At 41.0% G+C, this 24,360-nt stretch overlaps 2 protein-coding genes across 3 annotated transcripts in view; one reads left to right on the top strand and one right to left on the bottom strand.

The window, feature by feature from the left end:
• PLXNC1 (plexin C1) overlaps positions 1 to 11,478 on the top strand; it is a 165,281-nt gene extending 153,803 nt beyond the window's left edge. The window contains exons 24-31 of the mRNA XM_008143843.3: positions 1,963 to 2,017; positions 3,663 to 3,694; positions 3,787 to 3,894; positions 5,046 to 5,209; positions 7,009 to 7,156; positions 9,724 to 9,864; positions 9,949 to 10,023; positions 11,187 to 11,478. Coding sequence (XP_008142065.2) covers positions 1,963 to 2,017; positions 3,663 to 3,694; positions 3,787 to 3,894; positions 5,046 to 5,209; positions 7,009 to 7,156; positions 9,724 to 9,864; positions 9,949 to 10,023; positions 11,187 to 11,291 — 828 coding nt within the window. The 3' untranslated portion in view covers positions 11,292 to 11,478. The remainder of the gene's footprint in view (positions 1 to 1,962; positions 2,018 to 3,662; positions 3,695 to 3,786; positions 3,895 to 5,045; positions 5,210 to 7,008; positions 7,157 to 9,723; positions 9,865 to 9,948; positions 10,024 to 11,186) is intronic.
• A 3,268-nt stretch (positions 11,479 to 14,746) lies between these two features.
• The window catches only part of CEP83 (centrosomal protein 83), a 113,898-nt gene continuing 104,284 nt past the window's right edge, over positions 14,747 to 24,360 (bottom strand). For both annotated transcript variants that reach the window (XM_008143758.3, XM_054718796.1), the window contains exons 14-16: positions 18,680 to 18,783; positions 16,569 to 16,758; positions 14,747 to 14,909 (exon numbers count right to left, since the gene is read on the bottom strand). In XM_008143758.3, the coding sequence (XP_008141980.2) occupies positions 14,805 to 14,909; positions 16,569 to 16,758; positions 18,680 to 18,783 (399 nt within the window). In that variant the 3' untranslated portion in view covers positions 14,747 to 14,804. The remainder of the gene's footprint in view (positions 14,910 to 16,568; positions 16,759 to 18,679; positions 18,784 to 24,360) is intronic.

Below are 24,360 nucleotides of genomic sequence, written 5' to 3'. Positions count from 1 at the left end.
AATTTAAAAAATTTTATTTAAAAGTGCACGCAATTTTTATGATTTTACAAGCTTCCTTTTAAAATAGGAGACACCTGCCCTACCCGCTTACTCAGTGGTTAGAGCATTGGCCCCCAGACTCAAGGGTTGTGGGTTCCATTCTGTCAAGGGCACGTACCTCAGTTGCAGGCTGGATCCCTGGGCCTTGATCTGGGAGCTTGCGGGAGGCAACCAATTAATGTGTCTCTCTCACATCAATGTTTCTCTCACTGTCTCTCCCCTTCCCTTTCACTCTCTCTAAAAATCAATGGGAAAATATCCTCAGGTGAAGATTACCCAAAGATATATAAAATGTGTGTATATATACTAGTATACATATATACACTGAGTGGCCAGATTATTATGATCTCTGAACGCATAATAATCTGGCCACTCAGTGTATATCCTATATAATAAATATGCAAATTGTCCCATTGACCAGGAGTTCGACCAGCAGGCAGGCCGGCCAACTGCCCATGTCCCCTCCCCCTGGCCACGCTGGCTGGACCCCACCCATGCACAAATTCATGCACCAGGCCTCTAATACACACACACACACACACACACACACACACACACTGAGTGGCCAGATTATTATGCATTTAGAGATCATAATAATCTGGCCACTCGGTGTATAAAACTAGAGGCCTGATGCACAAAATTCATGCAAGGGGCTCGGCCCTCGCAGTCTCGGCTGCCTCGGCCCTCACAGCCCCGGCTGCCTCTCGGCCCTGCAGCCCCACCCCGCCCACTGGTTGTTCCAGAAGGTCGTTCTGGAAGGTCGTTCCGCCGTCCGGTCTAATTAGCATATTAGCTCTTTATTATATAGGATGTGTGTGTGTGTGTGTGTGTGTGTATATGCACATATATATATATACACATATAAATAAAATGTGTGTGTGTATATATATGTATATACATGTATGTATACATATATATACACACACACATATATATGACACCTGCATAAAAGAGAACAAATCGTAAGTGTATTGCTGATGAGTTATTGCTAGCTCCTCCCATAACTGCCAATCAAGTCAGGAAATTGGACATGACTGTCCCTCAGAAACCCCGGCCCTCCCAATCACCACCCCGCTCTCTCCTCCAAACTTGTAACACCACAGTTCTGTTTATTCAACTTTATGTGGAGGGACTCACACAGTGTGTATTCCTTGTGTTCGGCTTCTTTTGCTCAAGCTCATTGTGAGGTCATCCATGCGACATGTAGTGATAATTTGCTCACTTTCTTTAATATTTTTAATTTTTAAAAATGTATTTATTGATTTGAGAGAATGAAACATTGATTTATTAGTCCACTTTATTTATGCATTCATTGGTTCATTCTTGTATGTGTCCTGACTGGGTTCTAACCAACTCAGCCACCCAGCCAGGGCTAATTTGCTTATTTTCATCGTTTTATAATATGCTGTTGTACCCCAAAGTATTTATTCATTGTGTTGATGATATTTGGGTTGTTTCCAGTATGCAGCAATTACAAATAGTTTACCATCAGGATAGGCACTGATTTCTGGTGGGTGTATACCTAGATGGGAAATCGCTCTGTCGCAGGGTAGACATGGGCCTTGTATGCCAGTTTGTGAAAACCCGGCTCAGCATTCATTAGTACAGTGGGAACCCAGCTTCTTCTTCCCTCTCCCAGGCGAGCCGCCTCCCGTGGGTCCCAGCTTCCGGCACTGCCTCCCTGCCTCTCGTTGCCTCGTCTGCCTCCTTCCCAGGACTGGGAGCTCCTTGAGGACAGAGTCTTGCTCATCATTTAGCTCCACCTTCCGGCACAGGGCCCCGAACATAGGAATTCTTCATAAACACTTGATTTACTAAGTGAGACTATAAAAATCCAGCCAGCCATCTAATTCCTGGGTGAAGTTGAGAAAACTTCAGTGCTGGAGGATTGAAAACTCATATATCTTTTATCTTTGCTTTCAGATATCAAATGGATCCACTATAAAAGTCTTTAAGAAGATAGCAAATTTTACTTCAGGTAACCAACATAATGCCAACCTTTTGTTCTCACTCAGCTGTAGGGAATCGCCTTCTGCCTCTCAGACGTGTGTCCCGGGAGGGAGGCTGAGCTCTCGCCACTTAATTCCCTGGAAGCAGAGAACAGCCATTTCTGTCTGTTTCTCGCCCTAAGAGTGTGAGCCCTGCAAGGAGGACAGGACCCTGTAAACAGTGGTTAGCGGGACGCCCCGCCCTAACCTCGGGCAGCCGGGCAGACGCAGCCTTTGGAGTGCTGGCCAGCTCCTCAGCAGGATGGCTGACAGCATTTGCAAAATTCCCGGAAAGCGGAGAAGAGGCAAACTAAAGGGGCAGCTTTTATGGGAGAGTCACTAGGCCCCTCTCCAAACTCTCTTCTGCCGCCTGCTAGCCTCGGGCAAAGAACACGGATGGTGCCTTGAGAAAACTGCAGGGCCCAGTTCCAGCCCGACAGTCAGCCCTCAGCCCTCAGGTGCTGGGCCGGCCTGCCCACTGCTCTCTCACAGGTGGACGGCTAGGAGCCTGCTGGGCGTAGCTCTGGCCAGTCACACAGGCAATGCCGGGCTCCCGGGGAAATGGACAGGGCAGTTTGGTAGCCACAGGACACCGTCCGGCATTCCCTCAGGCTGAGCGAGAGGAGCCTCTTGCACAGGTGGCGCCGTCCTGGCTGGCGGGGCATCGGTGTGCCAGTGCTGAACAGGGTGAAGGGCTGTGTCTCACGCGCCAAAGACGGTGCCTTTTGCAGAGCTTGTTATTTGGGGATCTGCTTCCTTCCTCCTACCCAGTCCAGCCGAGAGCCATGATTTTAATCCCTCTCCTGCTGACCCTCCAAACCCCTGCCCCTCTGCCCTTTCATCACCTGCTCTGTCAACCCAGCCCTGAGGAACCCAGCACCTACCTCCAGAGCCTGCGGCCCCGCAGCCCAGAGGAGAGGCAGCAGCAGCGCAGCGAGTCCCTCTAATCTTCAGAACAAAAAGCCAACCCTTCTTTCCCCTCCACTCACCACTCCCGTTAGAGCCACATTTCTTACAAGATCGCCCTCTCCCACTTGCTCTGTGAGCTCCGCTAACTGCCCTTCTTTCAGGTCCTAGAAGGGGTCAAGTTCCTTCTCACCTTATACAACCTTTGCCCCGTCCCTCTTCCTCCATTTGCCGGGCTAACTCGATCCATGCATTTAGGTTCAGCTCCATGTAGGTTCCCTTCCTCAGGGGAACCTCCCGGACTAGGTCAGGCCCTTGTTATATGCTTTCTTGGCATATAAGTCTTCTTCACAAGCCTTATCGCAATTGTAATGAAATAATTGTGTAATTAGTACATGGAATTCTCTCCTTGGCTAGGATGTAAATTCCATTAGGGCGGGAACTCGATCTGTCTTCCTCATTGCCAGCTGCCTTGTAGCCCCTGGGTGTAGCTGATAATGCTCAGCAAGTGATCCCAGCCAGATTCTCCACTTCCAGGGCCAGGGAACCTGCTTCCCCTCCAGGCCCTGGCCCAATCTGTTCTGAAGGTCCTAAGACACAGCAAGGGGGAAATGGAGCTATGACGAGCTCAGGTACCCTCTGCAGAGCGCAAATGGGGCATTTTATGAGAAGGCCAGTGAGCCCGAGGTTCTGGTGTTAACGGGCTGTTTTCTCTCCCTCGGCGTTCAGATGTGGAATACTCGGATGACCACTGCCATTTGGTGAGTTTCACCTCTGTGCTCCCTGCTGAATCGGATGCTTTCACAGCAAGACCGGTGTCTTTGGGTGACGCTTCTGCTCTGTCTCCCTTTAGATTTTACCAGATTCGGAAGCATTCCAAGATGTGCAAGGAAAGAGACATCGAGGGAAGCACAAGTTCAAAGTAAAAGAAATGTATCTGACAAAGCTGCTGTCGACCAAGGTACGTGCACTGCCCGCGGCACGTTTTCCGGCCACCTGCGGGTGTATAACATGTTTGACTTAATTTCCACTGAAGTGTGCAAACGTTACAGATCTCTGGTGCCTTCTAGCAACGCAAAATGAAAGTTTAAATTGTAAACACTTCCTACCCCCTTCTTCTTTTTTTATAAACTGCAAAGATAACAGCATTTTACAAATTTCTCCTGTAACATCTTCAATCAGGGATTTAATATTGTTCCCAGTCCCTTTAGCCACAGTTCACTATTGTTTTTTAGGTTGACAGCATAATTACTCCTTTTTGTTTGTTATTAGGGATGAGCAATACAACTCCCTCTTTGAATTGCAAATAAAATGAAGGGGTGGGGGAGTCAGTGACTACAGACCCAGTAAATCTTACCGATTTTTTTTCCTTTTAAAATTAAGAATTCTGTTCACGTATGAAAGTGTTACTTGTAAAAGTAAGTAGAATGCCAAATTGGGAGCACATTTTGCTTTATCTGGCTTTCAGTGGGATTAAGGGAAGTCTGCGGTGATCCCTTTTGTCTGAAATGCCTGGCAGCGTAAGTGCCATTACCCACACCTGGCCCTGTCTCCTGCTGGGCAAGCCCCTTCCGCTTACCGCACAGTCTGCATGGGGCCGAGGGGGCTTGTTCAGTGGGGAGAGGACAGCCAGCGCCTCTTGATTTTCTCATCTGCCCCACAGAGCTCTGTCTACTGGGCTTTTATAAAACACTCAGATGCTTCGGAAAGCACACAGTGAAGCTCCATGATAGAAATATATGCAACAGGAAAGATTCTGGGAACAGGGCAACATCATCTGAGTGTCTCCAGGCTGAACGTAACTAATAAAAGCCAGACATCGTGGCTTCTTGGTTTATGTACACAGCCCTACCACGGGCATTTCTACTGCTAGAGGTTCCCAGTATCCTTCCTCCCGACCAAACAATGCTGTTATCAGCAAGAGGCTTCCGAACCAAATCTAAACCGGCCCCAGACTGCGCGTGCTGGCCTCGTCGGCTTCTCTTCAGCTCGTTTTGCTGTTTTGCACATCCTTTTCTCCGAGCTTGGATTTCATTTTCCACCGTGTTTTCAGAACCACTACTCTGTTCCCTGTTTGTTTTCCCTCCTAAGCCGATGTTCTGTATCTTTTAGGTGGCAATCCACTCTGTGCTTGAAAAACTTTTTAGAAGCATTTGGAGTTTACCTAACAGCAGAGCCCCGTTTGCTATAAAGTACTTTTTTGACTTTTTGGATGCCCAGGCTGAAAACAAAAAAATCACCGATCCTGATGTCGTGCATATTTGGAAAACAAACAGGTGAGAACAGACATTCGGTGGCTGCTGACCGTGCAAGCCCGGGGCGGGATCTGACTGAGGGGGGCGTGGTAGTCCAGAGGATCCGTGCAGCCCCGGCTGGGTAGGCTGTCACGGCCAAGCAGTTTCTTGCAGTGACTGTTTTAAACAATAAACAAAAACATTCCTATATAGAGCATCCTATTCTTCAGGATAAAATAAACAAACTATTATCTTTAATGCATGAAAAAAGACTTTGTTTGGAATGTTAAAACAAGTTTAGCTTGACTGGCAAAAGATGAAAAAATACTTTGTGGTTTTATCGTACAGTTTTCCATTAGAGAACTCTTATTTATCCCTCAGAGAATTAATCATTTTGCAATTTCCAAGCTGTCTGTCTATACTCCAATTCTATAGAGAAATTTCTGCTTTTATTTAATCAAATGCAGTACTCAGATACCATGAGAATTAGCCAAAGGATTGTGTTTTATTTTGTTTTTTAGCATTTTACCTTAAGCTAAGGCAAGGCATCCAGATTTACTCTACACTTCTCCTCGTTAGAGAAACATAGCTCATCACCTCTATTTGAAATACTCTGCACATGGTTACGATGTGACCCAGCTTCTCGGGGCAAGTTCAAGCCCTCCCAGGCATTAAGGTTCACCAGGCCATTTAAAATGAGTTCTAAAAGCTGAGGTTCCAAAATTCGGATCTTCTCCCATTTAATCCGGGCCTATCCCAGCCCTACTCTGGCTCCCTCCCTTCCTGTGTTCCAGCCTTATTCCCAGGCCCTGCTACTCCCACAAGAGGCCTGGGTGCTGCTGGCTAGCGTTTCCCCGGGAAGATTGTGGCATCGAGCAGGGGTGGTCTCAGGACAGTAAAGCTATGAAGAGGCCCAGTAGCCATATGCCAGAGGTAACTAGCTAGGCCAGAGCTGCGAAGTAGACAATGAAAGGACTTTGAATGTTCCCCAAGTTCATATTATTCGAGTGCCTTCTGTGCACCAACAACTGTTTGGTGCTAGAGATACAGAAATGAAGAAAACAGACAAAGGTCCATGTTCTCACAGAGCTCGCATTCTAATCGGTGGAAATAGACAATAAATCAAATAGGTAAGTTGCAGTATATTAGAAGGTGATTGGTGTAGCGACAAAGTGGGAAAGGAGGACAGAGAGTGACAGGACGGTGGGGGGAGGGGAGGTCAGGAGCCCCACAGAGATGATGACTTGTGAGCCAGGCCTTTAAAGAAGCGAGGGCATAAGACTGTCTGGGACAAAACAGTTTCAGGAAGACAGACAACAAAAGGCCAAGTCCTCAGGCGCAAGCTGGCCTGGTGTGCATGAAGAACAGGGAGGACGCCAGTGGGTGAGAATGAGTGAGATGAGCAGGAGTTGAGGGTCCAGGCCCCGACCATGCGGGGCTCCTATAGGGCGGAGGATAGAGAGGGTCAAGAGCTGATTGAGAGAGAGAATTAGCCGTCAGGAGCCAGGAGGTAGTAGCCCGGGTGAGAAATGTGGCTTAGGCCAGGGTGTAGCATTGTGGGTGGGAAGAGGTCAGTCATGGAGATCCGCTGACATGTTCTCCGTGGCCATCACCATCTAACAAAACCTAGGGCTGTCTGGAGAAAATGTGTCTTGTCAATATCACCTCACACTCCTCCTCCAGCCCTCCCTCAGGACCTCTGTCCGTTTAGCCCTTGTTCTCAGCAAAGCAGACTTGCATCCTTCAATAACAAGGACAAACCCGCCCCTCTACAAACTGGGGAACAAAGCACCCCTGTCATAGGGATGGCAGTTTTTGAAAAGAAATCTCTCTCGGAACAGCCTTCCTCTTCGCTTTTGGGTCAACATCCTGAAGAACCCCCAGTTCGTCTTTGACATTAAGAAGACGCCGCACATAGATGGCTGTCTGTCAGTGATCGCCCAGGCATTCATGGACGCGTTTTCTCTCACGGAGCAGCAACTTGGGAAGGTGAGGCCCAGCTTTAGTATGCCTTGTATGAACTCCCATGAGTCTGAAGCACTCTTTCTTGAAAATATTCAAATAATAAACAATTGGTCTAAATTACACCAGCTAAAAAGAAATAGTCAACAGTGTCACTGAAAATTTCTTTAAAATCTATCTCATTTATTCCTATCTTAATCTAGTTTTTCTAAGTGGAAATCAAAATAATTGATTATTATCCCAACCCTACTGCAGAACTCTTTACCACAAAGTATAAAACATTCTGCAGACACTAATAAACTATAAAACTACTGAAATTGGCCCGTATTAATTCCATCTGAATATACCTAAAAAGAGTCTACTTGAATATAACAAACTGTGTTTGGGGAAGAAAACCTTACCCAAGATTTCTAACATCATCAGTTTGTCTGTTTATTGTCAAAACATCAATATTGTTTTTACTATGGTTTTCTTTGCTGAGAAAAAGCCCTAAGAAAGCAAAGAAAGATAAAAATACAGAGCAAACTTTGAAAGCGATGTATTGGTCCTATTCAAGCACCCAGAATATTAAACTGAGCGGTTCCTATACCTAATGGATTTGAGGAAATCTTTAGAGCTGAGCAGTGGCTCTCGGGGAGAAGGGCCTTAAGAGCGCTGGGATCGATGCTTCACAGGTGCTTCCGATCCTAGCCTAAGTCTAAACTCACCGTCACCCTATTTTTGCGAAACAGACCTGTGTTTACTTTTGTCTTCCCAACGCTGCCTGGTCTCTCAAGGTAGAATCCTCGCCATTATCTTCAACTCCTTCTTTCTCCCTCAGGAAGAGGTTCCTTCTCCCCACCCTATCCCCTCATGGCTTCTACTCACTCTACAGTGTCTACCCCTTTCTTCTCATCCCTCTGCCCCATCCCTTCAACCCTCTCCACTGTGGTACTTGCCCTGCTGCCATCTCATCTCCCCCGCTTTTCCTTCTCAGGTTATTTTTCCAAAACACAAATCTCATCGTGTCAGCCTCTTATGTAAAGACATTTGTAAATACCTTCCATTATCTACCACGGCCCCTCCTGATTGGGCTTCAAGTCTCTTTCTAGCCTCATCGTTTTCTTGTACATTCCATATACCGTCTATGCTACAGCTTTTACTTTTCCCAAGTTTACCATGAACTTGTTTTCACATCCTTTTGCTCATCTCTTTCCTGTCTAAGTAAAATCCTACTTATTCATTCACTCACAGTCATTTCTTTCATTCAACATGATTTCTTAACGTGTACCAGAAACTATAGGAGACTCAGATCAGTCTGAATATACCTACTTTGTAAACTTTGTCCTGATGTAGTTCCCACACTTGCTTCACTTGATCAATAAAGTTCTTTTTAGCATAAAACACACTGAAAGACTCTTAAGTGCTTGTTTATTTAAACTAAAAAATAGTTTGGCTTATCTATTACTTACTATGTTCTTGGTATATTTCAATGAATCCTCCATCATAAGACCCACATAAGGTAGTTGATATTACCCTCATTTTATAGATGAGGAAATTGATGTTTTGAGAGGTGACACGTCTTGCCTAACATCACACAAAGTTATTATGATCCCTGATTTGCCCAATTCTGCAGTCCTTTTCTTGACTGTCCACCTGCTACTGGTTACTGGCATAGTAAGCATGTGTCATTTTGTCTCCCCGACTAGACTGTAAGCTTCTAAAGAGCAGGTTCCAGTCTTCCTCACCTTTGTACACTCACTGCCTGCCCAGAGTGCCTGCCTAGCTAAATCTTTAGTGAATAATTGCATGATTGTGGATTCTACCTAAACTTTACAAGTGAAACACATCTCAGTGTAGGCATCCTTCAGAGTGATTCAAGCCATTGATACATTTTAAAATGTGCTGGGGCATTGGCCCTGTTAGTAACTCATCTATCTTCCCTGAGTAGAATTTTTTAAAATTTTGTAAAAAAAATAATGACTTTTAAAGTAAAATCGCTTATTTTTTAACATTATCAGTTATAATTACATAAAAACACTCAAATTGCCAAGGAACTTTTGCAAAATCAGACATCAGATCCACCAATACTAATGACCGCTTGCTTCCCTGAGGACACTGGAAGATCTATTAAAATAAACAGGACAAGCAGAAAAAATCCACCACTGCCAGCTACTTACCACTTTCACGGTTATATAAAGGGCTCAATCAGACCTACAATCAGATCTTTTATAAATGCCAAAATTCCCTGGTGGGTGAGGAGGAGAGCAAATGTTTTAATTCAGGCTTTTTACAGCCATTAGTAATGAAGTATGATTGAAATAAGTTCCATTGTTACAGTAACTCAAATCATGCAAAAATAATAATTTTAGTTCCTTTATGAGAGGAAGGCAGAATATATTAGCATTTAATCTTCCTGAAAATAATAGTGACTCACCAGAGCTATCTGGATAGCAGTCAGTCATTCAGCAACACACAGAAGGGCCTGTTGCAGGGACACGTGAACCAGGCGGTAACAGTGGTGGAGGGTCGGCCGCATTATTGTGATTAATTTCCCATGGTTTTCACTCTTGGGGTGATCATTGTTTTTTACTTTGTCTTTTTTTTCTTTTTAGGAAGCACCAACTAATAAACTTCTCTATGCCAAGGATATCCCAACCTACAAAGAGGAAGTAAAATCTTACTACAAAGCAATCAGGGATTTGCCTCCATTGTCACCTTCAGAAATGGAAGAATTCTTAACTCAGGAATCTAAGGTATTGTTGGAAAGTAGAATTAAAATATTTGGTTACTTTTTTTTTTTAAAGTTGAATCTCTCAACAAGCCTTTCTTTCTTTAAGAAACATGAAAATGAATTTAATGAAGAAGTGGCCTTGACAGAAATCTATAAATACATCGTAAAATATTTTGATGAGGTAAGATTTTAAATGACATTTTAAAATATTGGTCTGAATCAGTCCCCAGGATTTGGTTCTGAAGCCTTCGATAGGTCTCAGAACAGCTCTGGCATCCCAAATGGCAGAAAAGGGAGGCCAGGGGGCCTCTCTGATGGGGGATCCTGGCTCCTCGCCAGACCCTGCACATGGCTGCTGCCCTGTAGTTTTATGGCCCACCTTCAGACCAGCCTGAACTTACATGGGCTCATGGGGCCTACAGCCACATTGACTCAAGTTAACGTTAACTCTGATGAGTAAGTAGTGGTCCTATTAAATGGGGCCAGCTTATGCTTGATTATAAACTGCTAAAATGAAAGCTAAGCTTGTCAAATCGCTAAATTCTGTATTCAATGGTTAAATGAAAGTATGACATTTTCTAACTTAAGTAACTATTTCAATAAACCATTATCCTTGATTAATTCTCCTTAATCTGAATTTTTTTTTTTTTTTTGGGAATTCACACAGTCATCAGATATGTTGTTTCCAAATATATGTTAATTGCCCCTTCCCTGATTCCCCCCACTCAGTCATGCTGGGACAGGCTATCCATGTCAATGGTGAGAATAGCTCACCAAGTCCATTTGCTACTTGAAGATGAAGTGAAGAGCTAAGGTAGGGTAGAGGCAATGAGTTCCTTAAACATGATAAGCATCCCTCTTTCCAGGGGCCAGGGGTTAGAAGGGAAGCACTGGGGAGGGCCGGGAGGGGAGAGAATGGGAGAGGGACTAGATTGCCCAGGATGGGAGGGGAGGGAAGGGAAATAGTCATCTCTAACCAGGATGCCCCTGCCTGCTGCATTTAAGAAGAAATACTTGCCTGCATGTTGGCTGCCCAGAAATGCTTGCTGTGCTTGGAATGGCTGTGACATAATGCATAAAACAGGGCCTTGGAGGTCTGGCCCCATATTTGTAAGCAAACAGTTGGTATTTCTTTCCAGTTTCTATTTTAAGCCCAAGTATTGGTGATCCTGTGATAATGACTTAGCAAAACAACTTGCAAAGTGAGTATGTAAATGATCGAAGACAATGTCGGCATCTGCTTCATACAGATTTTACCACTCAGCATCAGGAATGCAAAAAGAAAAACCAGAATTGTAATGATAAAACCACAATATCTAAAATAACTGTTCTAATTGTCAACAGATTCTAAATAAACTAGAAAGAGAACGAGGGCTGGAAGAAGCTCAGAAACAACTCTTGCATGTAAAAGTCTTATTTGATGAAAAGAAGAAATGCAAGTGGATGTGAGCACTGGCTTAATCTGGCAAAGTTCTTCAGACGACTTGGGAGCAAAATGGCTGCTTGGGCTACTCTGTGTCGTTCATTTTTTTAAGTTTGCACAAAGGTTCCGCTCTGAGCACCGTCTTTAAGAGACCAAGGCACATGCACAGCTTTTAGGAAGCATAACAACTGTGGTGCCTGTGCGTGTACAGGGAACCCTTCTGTAAATAGAGCTGAAGTGGTTGTTGCCAACAGCCTCCTTGTTTACAGAGAATACGGGGCCAGTAAGCAGGTGTCAGTATTGTAACTACAGTCTCCACTTAAGCACAATGATGTAAGTGGTTTCGTTTGAAAACTAGTTAGGTACCACTTGTGACGACACGGCACCTCCGCAGAAAAGGGACGCTGCCGGTGATCTAAACAAAATGTGAAACGAGTACATTGGAAACAAAGGTGGAGGTGTTAGGGCAACCGGGAAGGTTTGCAGCATTGAAACTTTCCCCGGCAGTTCTTGGAAAGCGGGCTGCAGAATTTGGTAGTGTGTACACTTAGCATTTGTGAGTGCGTGTGTGCGTGTGTGTTTTTAAACCAAAAACTAACAGTGTTGCAACATTGTTGAAAGGGCTGTGTTTTTCAGTGGTCACTCCATCCACCTCGCCTCCATTTCACTAAGGGACTCTAAAGCAAGGAGCAGTAGGCTTCATGTAAATGCAACAGCGTTTTACCCAGACACTTTATTTTATTTTTTGCAAACTAAATGTATTTGATGGTGGACATGTTGGATGTTTAAGAAAAATCATTAGTTAACTCCGATCAGTTCTGTGGAAGAGTAACTCACGCCCCTAATCCTACAGTTCTATACTAGTGTCTCCTTGCTTTAGAGTTCTAGTGAATCCTGTGGTTATAAATACTTGTGTGATTCAAAAAAAAGAAAAGATACATTTTACATTTCATGAAATTGCTGTTCACACTGGAGTATTATATATGAATATATATATATATATTTGAGGTCCAAGGCCTGAAAAATATTAGTATAAAACTTGGTATCTTAGTCTTACTATGTACTTTTTGAAAGTATTCCTCACAAGAGAAAGAATTAAAAATACTCATTTTATTCATGCCTTTCCTTTTAAAGAATTCCTATCCAGTTTACACTGTAGTTTTTTTATTACTGATTTTTATTCCTGAATTTTTGCTGCTTATGACCAATTTTAATACCACTGTGTTTTCCTTCTAGTAAGTCAGAAGTAAAGTATAATTGGCAACTCTCGGACTTTCCTTGGGGCACCTTCTAACCTTGGTGCACCACTTCCCAGACTGAGGAAAGAAATTTTTTCATGTAGCAAATACAACATTGATCACACATTCCTTAAAATCATTTGCCAACACGGTATGGGATATCAGGATTAACTGTGAATTTATCTTAGATAAATGCAATTTATTTTGCTCCTCAATATCTGGTAAAGGTGACACCTCAACAAGCTGGTCAGAGAAAATAAGCAGTTATTGCCCTGACAGGTACCTTCCCAATCCCATCGCTTTTGACCATTGTCTGTTCAGTGGACACACCTCAAAAAACTACCAAATAGGTTACTTACAAGTATTAAGGTGAGAGGTCTGGCCCCCATCTAAGGCTGCTACCGTGTTGATGTGAAAGCGTCCATAAGAGAATAGTAGCAGGAGAGTTGAGAGCCAACGGTAGGAGAGTTGCCCAAAAGACTTCCCCTGCTTTAGGGTACAGAAATGCTAAGGAAACTCAAAGGAACAGCTACCGCTTTCTCTGACTACTTGGTGAAAGCTCCTTGGTGAAAGCTCCATGAGGGTGTCCCTGTCCAGCTCTGTGGTGCGAGTCCTGTGTGGAGACTTACCTCCGCTTCCAGGAACTGTGCTGCTGGGAACTTTGGGCAAGTCACTTACCTCTTTGTGCCTCAATTTCTGTATAATATTTCTATCCTACCTCACTGAGGTGGCGTGAAGATTCACTAATATATGTAGCGTGTTTGTCAATCCCCAGTGAAAAGCACTATCTAGATCACATTTTTGGGTCCCATTAGCCAAATGCAGTAAATGGCCAAATTAATTGTGTGCTGGAGACAATCAGTCACTGGGTCTACATTAAACAGCAACAGAGAAACAAACTACAAACAATTTATATTTTCAAGTTTCTTTGACTATTTTTTTGGTGCAAAACCATTTATAAACTTTTTTTTCCTAACACTAGTGTCTACAGCAGCACTTAAAAATTGTTACCTTTTCCGTAATAGGGATTTAGAGTCTATTTCTTATTGTATACCTGATTGAAGCTGTTCTTGGAGATGAATGTTTTAAATGTCTATATCCAAAAATAAACATTTTGATGTAAATATGGACTGTTCTTGTCTTTTTTCCTTCAAGTTTTCTAGTTATAATAGATTTTTTAAATTATTATACAAAGTGGATCCAGGGAAATCATTTACTTTTCAGGAACAAGAAGTCACCATATACTCTATGTGAATATGTAAGTAAATCTCATTTCTTCTACATGATGCTAAGGGCTGCTCAATTACGTTGCTGGCCTCCACTATCAACTTAAGACTCTTGATCGTGAAGCCTTCTGGGTAATGGACATTTCACTTGGTTTGGCAGACTTGAGCTTTGCCTTGTTGATGTGAAGTTAATTCCTTTAAAGGATGATGTTACATTAAAAAGCAAATGATGGCATACTTAGGGATGCACAGAAATAAAACACTTATAGTAAATTGGTTAGATCCAACACAGTGGGAGGCAAAGTTAAATAACAATGATACCTTTAAAGGGACCCCACTGGGGTCAAGTTTTACAATGAATGGCCCTGTTTTATAAAGCCACAGTATTTAATTATTTGAACTTTATTATTTTCTATTCTATCTCAAACGTCAAAATCAATATGATCTATATTGCTAAATACACACTGTATGGTTGAAAAAAAATCCAACAAAAGACAATACAGCTAGATAGAAAAATATTTATTAAGCTCTTTAATAAATTATGTGCATACAGATTTTAGAAAAGGTAGTGTTTTATATTTAGATATCTTTAAGTTGTATTTTTTATGCTGACTTTAAAACTGTCATCTTTTTTCAAGAACTAGAGGTTTGTAACTCGTATATAGTAAACCAGGAAATGTTTACTGACCCTGCTACTGTCAAACATCTCAGAGGTGAGGAAGCAGAAATACAACATGGGCATATTTTAGGCAACACGCCCCCAAATCCAACAACGTAAAATTAATAAAATAATTTTAAAATTTGATTTTCCAATTAAATTAGCTCCATTTATTTATACCATTCTCAAAAGGTTTCCGATATATACTCTAAATATCTCTGAAGCTGTTTAATGCTTCACTTGTCATTAGCATAACCCTAAAATCCCGACCTGCATGCACTACAGCATGTAGCTGGTACCTTTTCTTGAGGCAAATTCAAGGGTTTTGGCAAACAGTAATAAAGTATCTAAATGCCACATATGTTAAAACTTCAAGCTTTATTGGGTCACTGATTTCATCCCTTTTCTCCAAAAACATCATTCCCCAGGTGATCCAAGTTCCTCTAGTTGTTTTCTTTGTGTTGTTTCTAGTTCTTCTAGTCTTTTACGAAGTAGAGAGAGTTCCCTTTGATGTTGTTCCTCCTTAAAAGCACAGAAAAAAGAAAAAATAAAGAAAAGGCTCAGAAAAACTGGTGGAAAACTAACTTGGGCAGCAGCCTCAGTCCTCTTTTATTCAGGCCTGCACATCTGACAGAGCAAGGACGGCCATTTTAGCCGTCTAAGAACACAGCAGCATGGGCCAGACTACTGACTAGTTGTGTGTCTCTCCTGCCTCAAGCTGTAGCCGTAAAGCAAAACCCCAAATCTGTCATTCTCTAGGTATAAAATTCACCAGGGAGTAAACTAGAAAATACTCCTGCAGGGTCTAGATGTACTTATATGACAACTTTCTAATAAGACTGGAGTTTAATAGCAATCCTATATAATAAAAGGCTAATATGCAAATTGTCCCCTCAACCAGAAGTTTCACCGGGGGCAGGCTGGACCACTAACCTCCCACATCCCCTCCCCGCTGCCGGCCCAGGCCAATGGGGCCCAATTAGGGCGGGCTGGCTGGACCCCACCTGTGCACGAATTCGTGCACCAGGCCTCTATTATAAACAAAGCTCTTGGTCTGAGATTCAATTCTGTAACTAAAATCTTATAGCATTATAAAATGTAATTACTTATTATTCATCTTCTAAAAATCATCCAAATAATTTGATACCTTCAGTATCTCGAGGACCTAATACAGTGGAATTAGCTATATGATGAAACTCAACTCTATCAGTTATTAGCTATGATCTTAGGAAAGTCATTTCACCTCTCTGACTCAGTTTTCTCATCTGTAAATTGGAAATAATAATACCTTTCCTCAAAGCATTTTTCATTAGGATTACATAAAATATTGTATGGAAAATGCATAGTGCAGTACATTAGTAAATGCTTGGTAGTAGTGTTATAAGAGTAAGCTACAAACTCTAGATTACTCAAACACTCATCAATCAACTTCCTTTTTTTTTTTTTAATCCTCACCCAAGGATATATTAATTGATTTTCAAGAGAGAGGAAGACAGGGAGGGAGGGGGGGGAAGGGAGAGTAGAGACAGAGAGATAACGAAACATCGATGTGAGAGAGTAACATTGATCAGTTGCCTCCTTCACGCACCTGACCGGGATTGAACTTGCAACCTAGGTATGTTCCCTAACAGGAATTGAATCCACAACTTTTTGGTGTACAGGATAATGCTCCAACCAACTGAGCCACCCAGCCAGGGCAGGTCCTTCTTTTAAATTGCTTAAGAGGCCCTACTAGGTTTGGCTCAGTAGACAGAGTGTCGGTCAGCGTGTGGACTGAAGGGCTCTGGGTTCGATTCTGATCAAGGACATGTACCTCCATGTACCTCGGTTGCAGGCTCCTCCCCAGCCCAATCCTGGTCAGAGTGCTACAGGAAGCAAACAATCGATGTGTTTTTCTCACATCAGTATTTCTCTATCTTTCCCTCTCTCTTCCACTCTCTCTAAAAATCAATGGAAAAATATCCTCGGGTGAGAATTTTAAAAATATATAAATAAATAAATAATTTTCTTAATAGATTTTACTCTTAGCACCATCACTAGAGGATAAAATAGATTAATATCCACTTTGCTTCTCAGGAAATTTCTGTTAAAGAAAGACTTGAATTTTTTACTCTGTATATAAACAGGTAAAAATGTACAGAAACATTTGCCTAACCTTTTCCCTAAAATAAATGCTCATACCTGCATATGAGGAGGAAAGGCTAGCTCCATGCCTGGAACCATGGTTGATGACTGCAAGCTAATAGGATTGATGGATGCTGTTGGAGGTATGTTAGGAACCAAAATTAAACTTCGAAATTCATTATGTCTTCTCTGTATATCCTTTAGTCTTTTTTGAAGCCTTGTATATTCTTCAAACGGAACATTTTGTCTTAAAGAGAAAAAAAAAAGTATTCTTTAATACAGAAGTTTAAATAGGAAGAGAAGGATTTCTAAATTATAAGGTTTATCTGTATTTAATATATAGGGTGTCCCCAAAAAATGTATACACACTTGAATGCTGATAACTCTTTTAAATTTTCACTCCAAGGTTTAACTGATTTGTAATAATGGGTAAAGCTAGACTAAGCTTTGAACAAAGAAAATTTATCCCTAAAGTGCCACTAGACTTTTTTTTTAATGGGGATACATAAAAGATAAAGCTTACGGTACAAAACCGGAAACAGTCAATAAAATTGAGGGTGCACAAATACCGAATGAAATGATCTTGGTGTTTGCCAATTCCATTGTTTCACGTTATCAGCAGTGCCTGGACCAGAACAGTCATCAGTTTGAAAACAGGCATTGACAAAACAAATTTTCATTTCTGTAGATTCTTTTAAGTTTTGAAAATGAACTGTATGTTAAACACTTACTTCATAATCATTCAAAGTGTGTATACATATTTTTGGGACATCCAGTATATAAAATTATGTCTGTCAAGAAAGATAAACAGAAATATGAAAGGACGTATTATTATTACGACAGCATTGCAGGCTATCAACTCATTTTAAAGTTTTATTTGCCAATTAATTAAAAATCTCTTGATACTTTTATTTTCATTTCTACTCCACTACCCAAGTCCATGAATCCTGAAACTAAAAGGAAACAACTTAAACCCAAAGGATGCCTTATTTTCCAGAAGGAATCAAACAGAAATACAAAAAACACTCGCTTGAATCTTATGAAATTGCCATTTTTGAGGTGAACTATGGTCAAATATAGGGAATTTCATATTGTTCAACCTAATTCTTAAAAACATAGTGACATAAGTGAAGTCCCAACTTTAGGGGAAAATGACATGGATAAAAAATAACTTTTCAGGCCTCTGCCAATCTTTCTAGACATGAGTTTTCTGACCATCAGTCACATCAGTAATCAAATAGAGTTTCAAAACTACTCTAAGTTCTAGATAACCTGTGCCACAGCTGCCCAATCCTGAATTGATCCAATGTCCAAGTTAATGGTTATGAAGTTTTTCTGAACATGTTTTTGGTGGACATATGTACTTTGCCTCCCATCCTCCAACAAAAAGTTGAATTTTATTTTAGAATAAATTTGGTGGCATCTTACTTTGGAACAGAGTATTATAAAGTTGGCATTCATTCTAGTCTAGACACCTCTTAGTTGTTATAAAAAAACAACTGTTCACATTTTGGTAATTATACCCAGGAAGACCAGGACACATTATAAAACATCACTGCTTGATATTATAGGCAATTTCCATTATAGAAAAGTCTGATACTGTCTGAAATCTGAAGGCTACCATTAATTAGCTGAAGTTGCAGGGGTTTTTTTTATTAACTTGAATCAAATGAGTCATTCAATGCCTCTATCACTTAATATGGTAAATCTTCTCTGCTCAAAAATGTTAATGTGCAAATAAATGACTAGCTGTGCTTCGATGTAAATGACAAACACAAGTTATAGCCCAATAATAGTTTATCACACCAATCAAAAACTGATCTTTGATTTAAATTGTGGCCACAATTTCATACTGTGCAATCACTACCATTGTCTTGTCACAACAGCAAGAACTCACACCACCCTGGCTGCCAAAGCCAGTGACTGGCCTTTCCTACCAGTCCCAACCCTAACACTAACCCTGGCCTGTGTTAGATACCTTTAGGTTTGAAGGAACATTTGGTCCGGGAGGGGGTGTGTTTATAATAAATTAGGAGTATAATGAATAGTTTTAGAATTCTTTTAAATGTATATTTTAAAAGAAAACAAAGTGCGTTATGCCAGAAACCAAGTTGTATAATATCAAAATAACCACATGGGGTAAATATCCATACATACAAACATATTACCTATTTAACACCTGATTTTCTGTTTCCAATTCTTCTCTCTTTGCCTCCAAGACTTCTACTTTCTCGTGTAGTCTCTTCAATTTGTTTTCATGAAGAGATTTTCTCTATAAAGAAACAAGATGAGTAAGTGTGTAAATACATGGTTCCTTTTCTATTTGAACAAAACTATGTAATAGTGAATATTTTACTCCCCAAAACAATTTTATTTAGAGATGAGTATTTTTAGTCACTACTAGGAACCAAGATTAGTAGACATGAGTCTTACTGAAAATTGCAAAGATAATAAACCACAGATTTATCTCATATTCTCAGTGTGACAAATAGAACTATTATGAATGCCAAACAAGAAAACTGGTATCAATAATTAAATTGCTGCAAATAAAAAAAAATCTAAAAATGAAGGAGTCAAATTTTACTAACAAATTTGCCTGGTATCTGATAAGCTCTTGGTTTTTACAAAAGATATCATGTATTTTTAAAAAAACTAACCAAAATTTAAAGTTAAAAGAATGTTTGCAATTCATAAAACACTACCAAAACGATAAATTAAGGATCAGAAAGCTAACATAGATTATGAGTGCATTTCGGTATAAAAACATGTCTTTCTCAATACTAAAAAATAAAAAACTTTACAAAGAGAAATTTTTCTAATAATATGAAAAAAATCCATATATAATGCAAAAGTAGTATATGAAAACAAGTACAATTTTTTCAGTTTTATAAAACAGGTTTTTGGTGGGTTTTGTGGTGTGTTTTTTTCAGGAAAACACTTATAAATGTTCCATACTCTTTAGTAGTTACAGACCATTTAGGTATTTGTTTTCTTACCTTTTTCCCCCCCAGTATAACAGGCTTCCAGAAAAATGCATAGAACATAAATTGTAAGGCAAAATGTCAAACCGCAAAGCAAATGCTGGTGTTATTACCTCACAAGTCAACACCGGTAAACCAGCAGTGCCCCTCCCTTCCTCCTGTCAATCTCTATCCACTCTGTCCTCTGAAAAGGTAACTCACTAATTCACTGCCAAAGCTGTAGTTAAGGTTTTGCCTATTTTTGAACCTCACATGAATGGAATCATAGTGTACATTCTCTTACAAATGGCTTTTTTCTTTCACTCAATATTGTGAAAATTATTCATGCTATTGCTTATAGGTACAGTTCATTCATTGCTGCATCCTGTATTCTACTAATGAATATTACTTAGTTTATTATATCTACCCAGTCCACTGTTAAGGGTCACCTTGGCTATGTCCAGCTGGGAACTGACTGCTACGGGTATTCTGCCTCATGTTTCCCATTGCCTCCCATCCTCCAGCACCCACAATACTAGCCTGTGCCTCCTCCCTCTACACTGGCCGAGGAACCACTCTTTTGTCCTGAACCACCATGTCTATCCATTCACCTGCCCAGGTCAAAGAAAGGAATCACACAGTATGTGCTCTTTTGTATATGGGTTTTACTGTTGTTCAGCACTTTATATGAATACGCAATGTATTACATGTCACAGTCCTTTTCCATTGTTATGTTGTCATCCATTTCACAAAGATACCACGTATACATTCTCCTTCTGATGAAAATTTGAATGTTCCCATTTTGAGACTGCTATGAATAAAGTTTTTCTGAACATGTTTTTGGTGGACATATGTACTAATTTCTCTTGAGAATATACCCAGGAGTGAGTCATAGAGTATACATGTTTGAGCTTTAGTAAATACTGCCAGTTTTCTTAAATGGTTCTACTAATTACATGCCCACCAGCAATACATGAGAGTTCGCACTGCTCTCCATCCTTGTCAACACTTGATGTGGTCAGTCTTTTAAATTTTAGCTCTTTTGGTGGAGTACAAGAGTTTGTCAATGTAGTTTTGGTTGCATTTTCCTGACATCTAATCAGGGTGATTATGCATATTGGCCACCTGGATACCACTTTTTTGTGAAGTGCCTCTCTCAGTCTTTTGCCTGTTTAAAAAATTTTTTTGCATAATCTGTTTATTGGATTTGTTGGAGTTCTTTATATATTCAGAATATGAATCCTTTGTCAGATATACAGGGTGGGGCAAAAGGACGTTTACAGTTGTATGTGAAACAGTTTGTTCTTGTATTATTATTTATTAATAGAGGCCTGGTGCACAAAATTCGTGCTCAGGTAGGGTCCCCATGCCTGGCCAGCGATCAGGGCTGATCAGGGCCTTCTGGCTGCCAGGTGGGGCCTTCCTTCGTTCCGTGCCACCCCCGGGTGGTCAGCACATGTCACAGTGAGCAATCTAACCTCCCAGTCGGACTCCTGAGGGGACACTTTGCATTTTAGCCATATATATATATTACTGTATTACTTTCCATATAAGCAACTGTAAGTCTACTTTTGCCCCACACTGTATTTGTCTGGAGGTGTATACTGTATTTGTGTTTCCTGTCTTCATTGCTGAGACAGACATAAAAGCCAACCTAAGAGGTTAAATGAGCACTTTGCTGACAGGTGGGCTCTGGAATCTACTCGGCTTGTTTAGGTGAAACATTAAAAAAATTTGTGTTCCTCCAGTAACTGAATTTACAAAACAGAGTGGACAATTACCACCTTAATTTGTAGAAATAAACAGGGTATAAAAAGAAAGTGGGGGGAGTTTGACCAAAAATTCTACCTCAAAGGTCCTGATGACATTACTTCTTGACCAACAACCTTAGCTTAATCAGCTTTCATATACTAAAAACTTGGGGAGGGGGTGGGGATGGGGTAAAGGTTTAGGAGTTTGGAAAAGGCCCAAGGAGGCCTTTAAAATCAAAGCAATTTATGATAAAAGAGAACAATTACTAAGATTCAACCTCTGAGTTTTCAAAGGTTTGCCAAAGGGCCAAATTAAGTTCTTTGGGTAAGATGCACATTTACCGAGTTGGACATTTATCGCCACGGCCATTTGAAGTATTGAACCTCCATTCATTTGAAACTTGCCTAATACTATATGACCTCCTGTATTTGTCTTGTACTGTTTTTAACTCTTGAAATACTGAACTTTTTAACACTGTATGTCTTATTCCCTCCAACTGAGACTGTGAGCTCTTGGAGAGAAATGCCTGTATTATGCCCCTTACTCACATTCCTTACCAAGAGGGTCAACCTTGAACAGAACCTTGAACTCTCATTTTTTTGGAATGCCCTTGGGATATGCATTCTGAAAATGGACACAACATGTTTTTAGTGAAAATCTAATGGAGCCTGGCCAGTGTAAACACATTCTTTCTACGTCTTCACTTTAATGACAAAAGATTGTTTAGATTTAGAGAAGAAAAAGAGTGGATTTATTTTACCGTGTGTTAAAGTATTGGAAATGAAGCCACTGAGAGTTCCTTGGATTTTATGCAGTATCATGGTGCAAAGCCCAGGCCTCCCTGTTATCCTCAAAGCTGAACAACAGATTCCAGGTAATATAGCTCCCCAACCCCACCCCCACCGCATGGGCACTTGAAGCCGACAGTTGTTTTGCATCAGGGTCCGCACCACCAGGCTATAAACCAAATGCAAACTCTGGGCTTTTCAGCGGACACCCTTCAGGGCAAACCAGCTGGCCCCCACCCCTGTACCAGGCCTCTATCCTATCTAATAAAAGAGTACTATGCAGATTGATCACCACTGCAACACACAATATAGCTGCCCCCATGTGGTCAAAGATCCTGCCCCCATGTGGACACAAGATGGCCACCACAAGATGGCCAGCAGGAGAGGGAAGTTGGGAGGCACCCAGCCTGCAAGGGAGGGCAGTTGGAGGTGATCAACCCTGCAGGAGAGGGCAGTTAGGGGTGACCAGGCCGGCAGAGGAGGGAAGTTGGGGGCAAACAGGATGGCAGCAGAGTGGTTAGGGGGTGATCAGGCTGGCAGGCAGAAGCGGTTAGGGGCAATCAGGAAGGCAGGCAGGCAAGCAGTTGGGAGCCAGCAGTCCTGGATTGTGAGAGGGATGTCCGACTGCCCGTTTAGGCCCGATCCCAGGCAGTCGGACATCCCTTGAGGGGTCCCAGATTGGAGAGGGTACAGGCTGGGCTGAGGGACAACCCCCCTCCGTGCACGAATTTCGTGCACCGGGCCTCTAGTTCTTTAAGAAGAGGAAGAAGAAGAAAAAGAAAAAGATAAAAATTATGAACAACAAATACGTAACTATCAACAAGTGAATCTAAAACCCAAGAGAATAAAAAAATCTGATGAACAGTATTAACTGGTGAATATAATAGAATCAGGGCATAGAAAGGGAGTGGACTGACAATTCTCAGGGGAAAAGGGGAGTGGGGGGTTCGGGAAGAGACTGAATAAATAGCGTACACCTATGGATGAGGACAGTGGGGGAGGGGGTAAGGACAGAGAGTGAGGTAGGAACCTGGAGGAGGGGAGCTATGGGGGGGAACAAGAGGAACAATTGTAATAATCTGAACAATAAAGATTTATTAAATTTTAAAAAAAATAAACTGACACACACACACACACAAAAGAATGTGTGGAGAAGCGATATAGAAGAGCCTCCCAATTCAGGTTGTTGGTCAAGCTTTTCCAAGCAAATTACAGCAAATATTATTACCCAAAGACTCTACCAGAAACACTTATCAGAAATGACACAATCTTGTACTTAGGAGGTTGGAATCACAAAAACAGTGAGCCATCTTAACCAGCCTGGGGGAGAATAAAGCTGCTATTCCCCAGCTTTAAGAACCTCTTACAGAAAAGTAACTCTAAAGGATTATGATTTCTGCCCTGGAGTTAATATTTTGTGACTTGTTTTAGTCTTAATGCATAAGAAACTTACAATTTGTGTCAGTTAAAACATCCACAAAGTCTGTTGCACTTTTATGAATTATATTTATTTAATCTTATAGCCAAAATTTTCATATAGAAGCAGTATAGGGTTTGAGTTAAATTATTTTTCTAGTGATTATTCTGACCAGAAAATAATACTTATGTGTATTATGGCTACCAATAAGAGAAAAATCAAAGCATTTGGAATAAAAGAAAGTGGGAAATTAAAAGAGTAACAGTACAAAAAGAGCACAGGCTTGTGAATAGAAAGATGTAGGTTTTAGTCATGGCCATGATTCTAACAGTCAAGTGATTTTGGCTACCTACCACTTCAGTTTCCTAATCTGTAAAAACTATTATCTCTGAGTGCTAAAGTCCTCCCAGCCCTAAAATTGTATCTACTTAAAAGTTGTCAGTCTTTAGGGCAGTGTCCCACGTGATGGAACAATTCTGGGTCATAATTATTCACTCAGTTGAGCTTAACAATTTCTATGACTTCAAACCATAATCCATACATTTTGAAAAGTGAAATGGATATTTATTATGTTCACACCCATTACTTGACAGGCATTACAGTAGAAAAATAATTCATACAAGGTCACAATATTAATGAAAGGGTTATTTTGCAGGCTTCTTAAATATCACCTCCTCCTCTCTTTCTGGTATACCTGCAATTAGTTGATAATCTCTCTCACCACTGGATGTCACTTTTGCTCCAAAAGAAGTCAACCCAAACTAACCTCAATTAGAATCTGATCTCTAAAATACTTTTCTCTAAAACCTCAACACAAAATTTATCTGTGAAAGATCAAATCAGCTCTTATAATTTCTAGTGATTTCCAGCTAATATCTGGCTTCAGAGGCTTCTAGGCTTCAAATAGTACAAGAAAGTATAAATACTTTCTA

Source organism: Eptesicus fuscus, chromosome 7 (genome assembly GCF_027574615.1).
Source record: "Eptesicus fuscus isolate TK198812 chromosome 7, DD_ASM_mEF_20220401, whole genome shotgun sequence".
Classification (NCBI taxonomy): Eukaryota; Metazoa; Chordata; class Mammalia; order Chiroptera; family Vespertilionidae; genus Eptesicus; species Eptesicus fuscus.
Note: the sequence above shows the minus strand (reverse complement) of the source record. Positions and strands in the feature narration are given on the sequence as shown.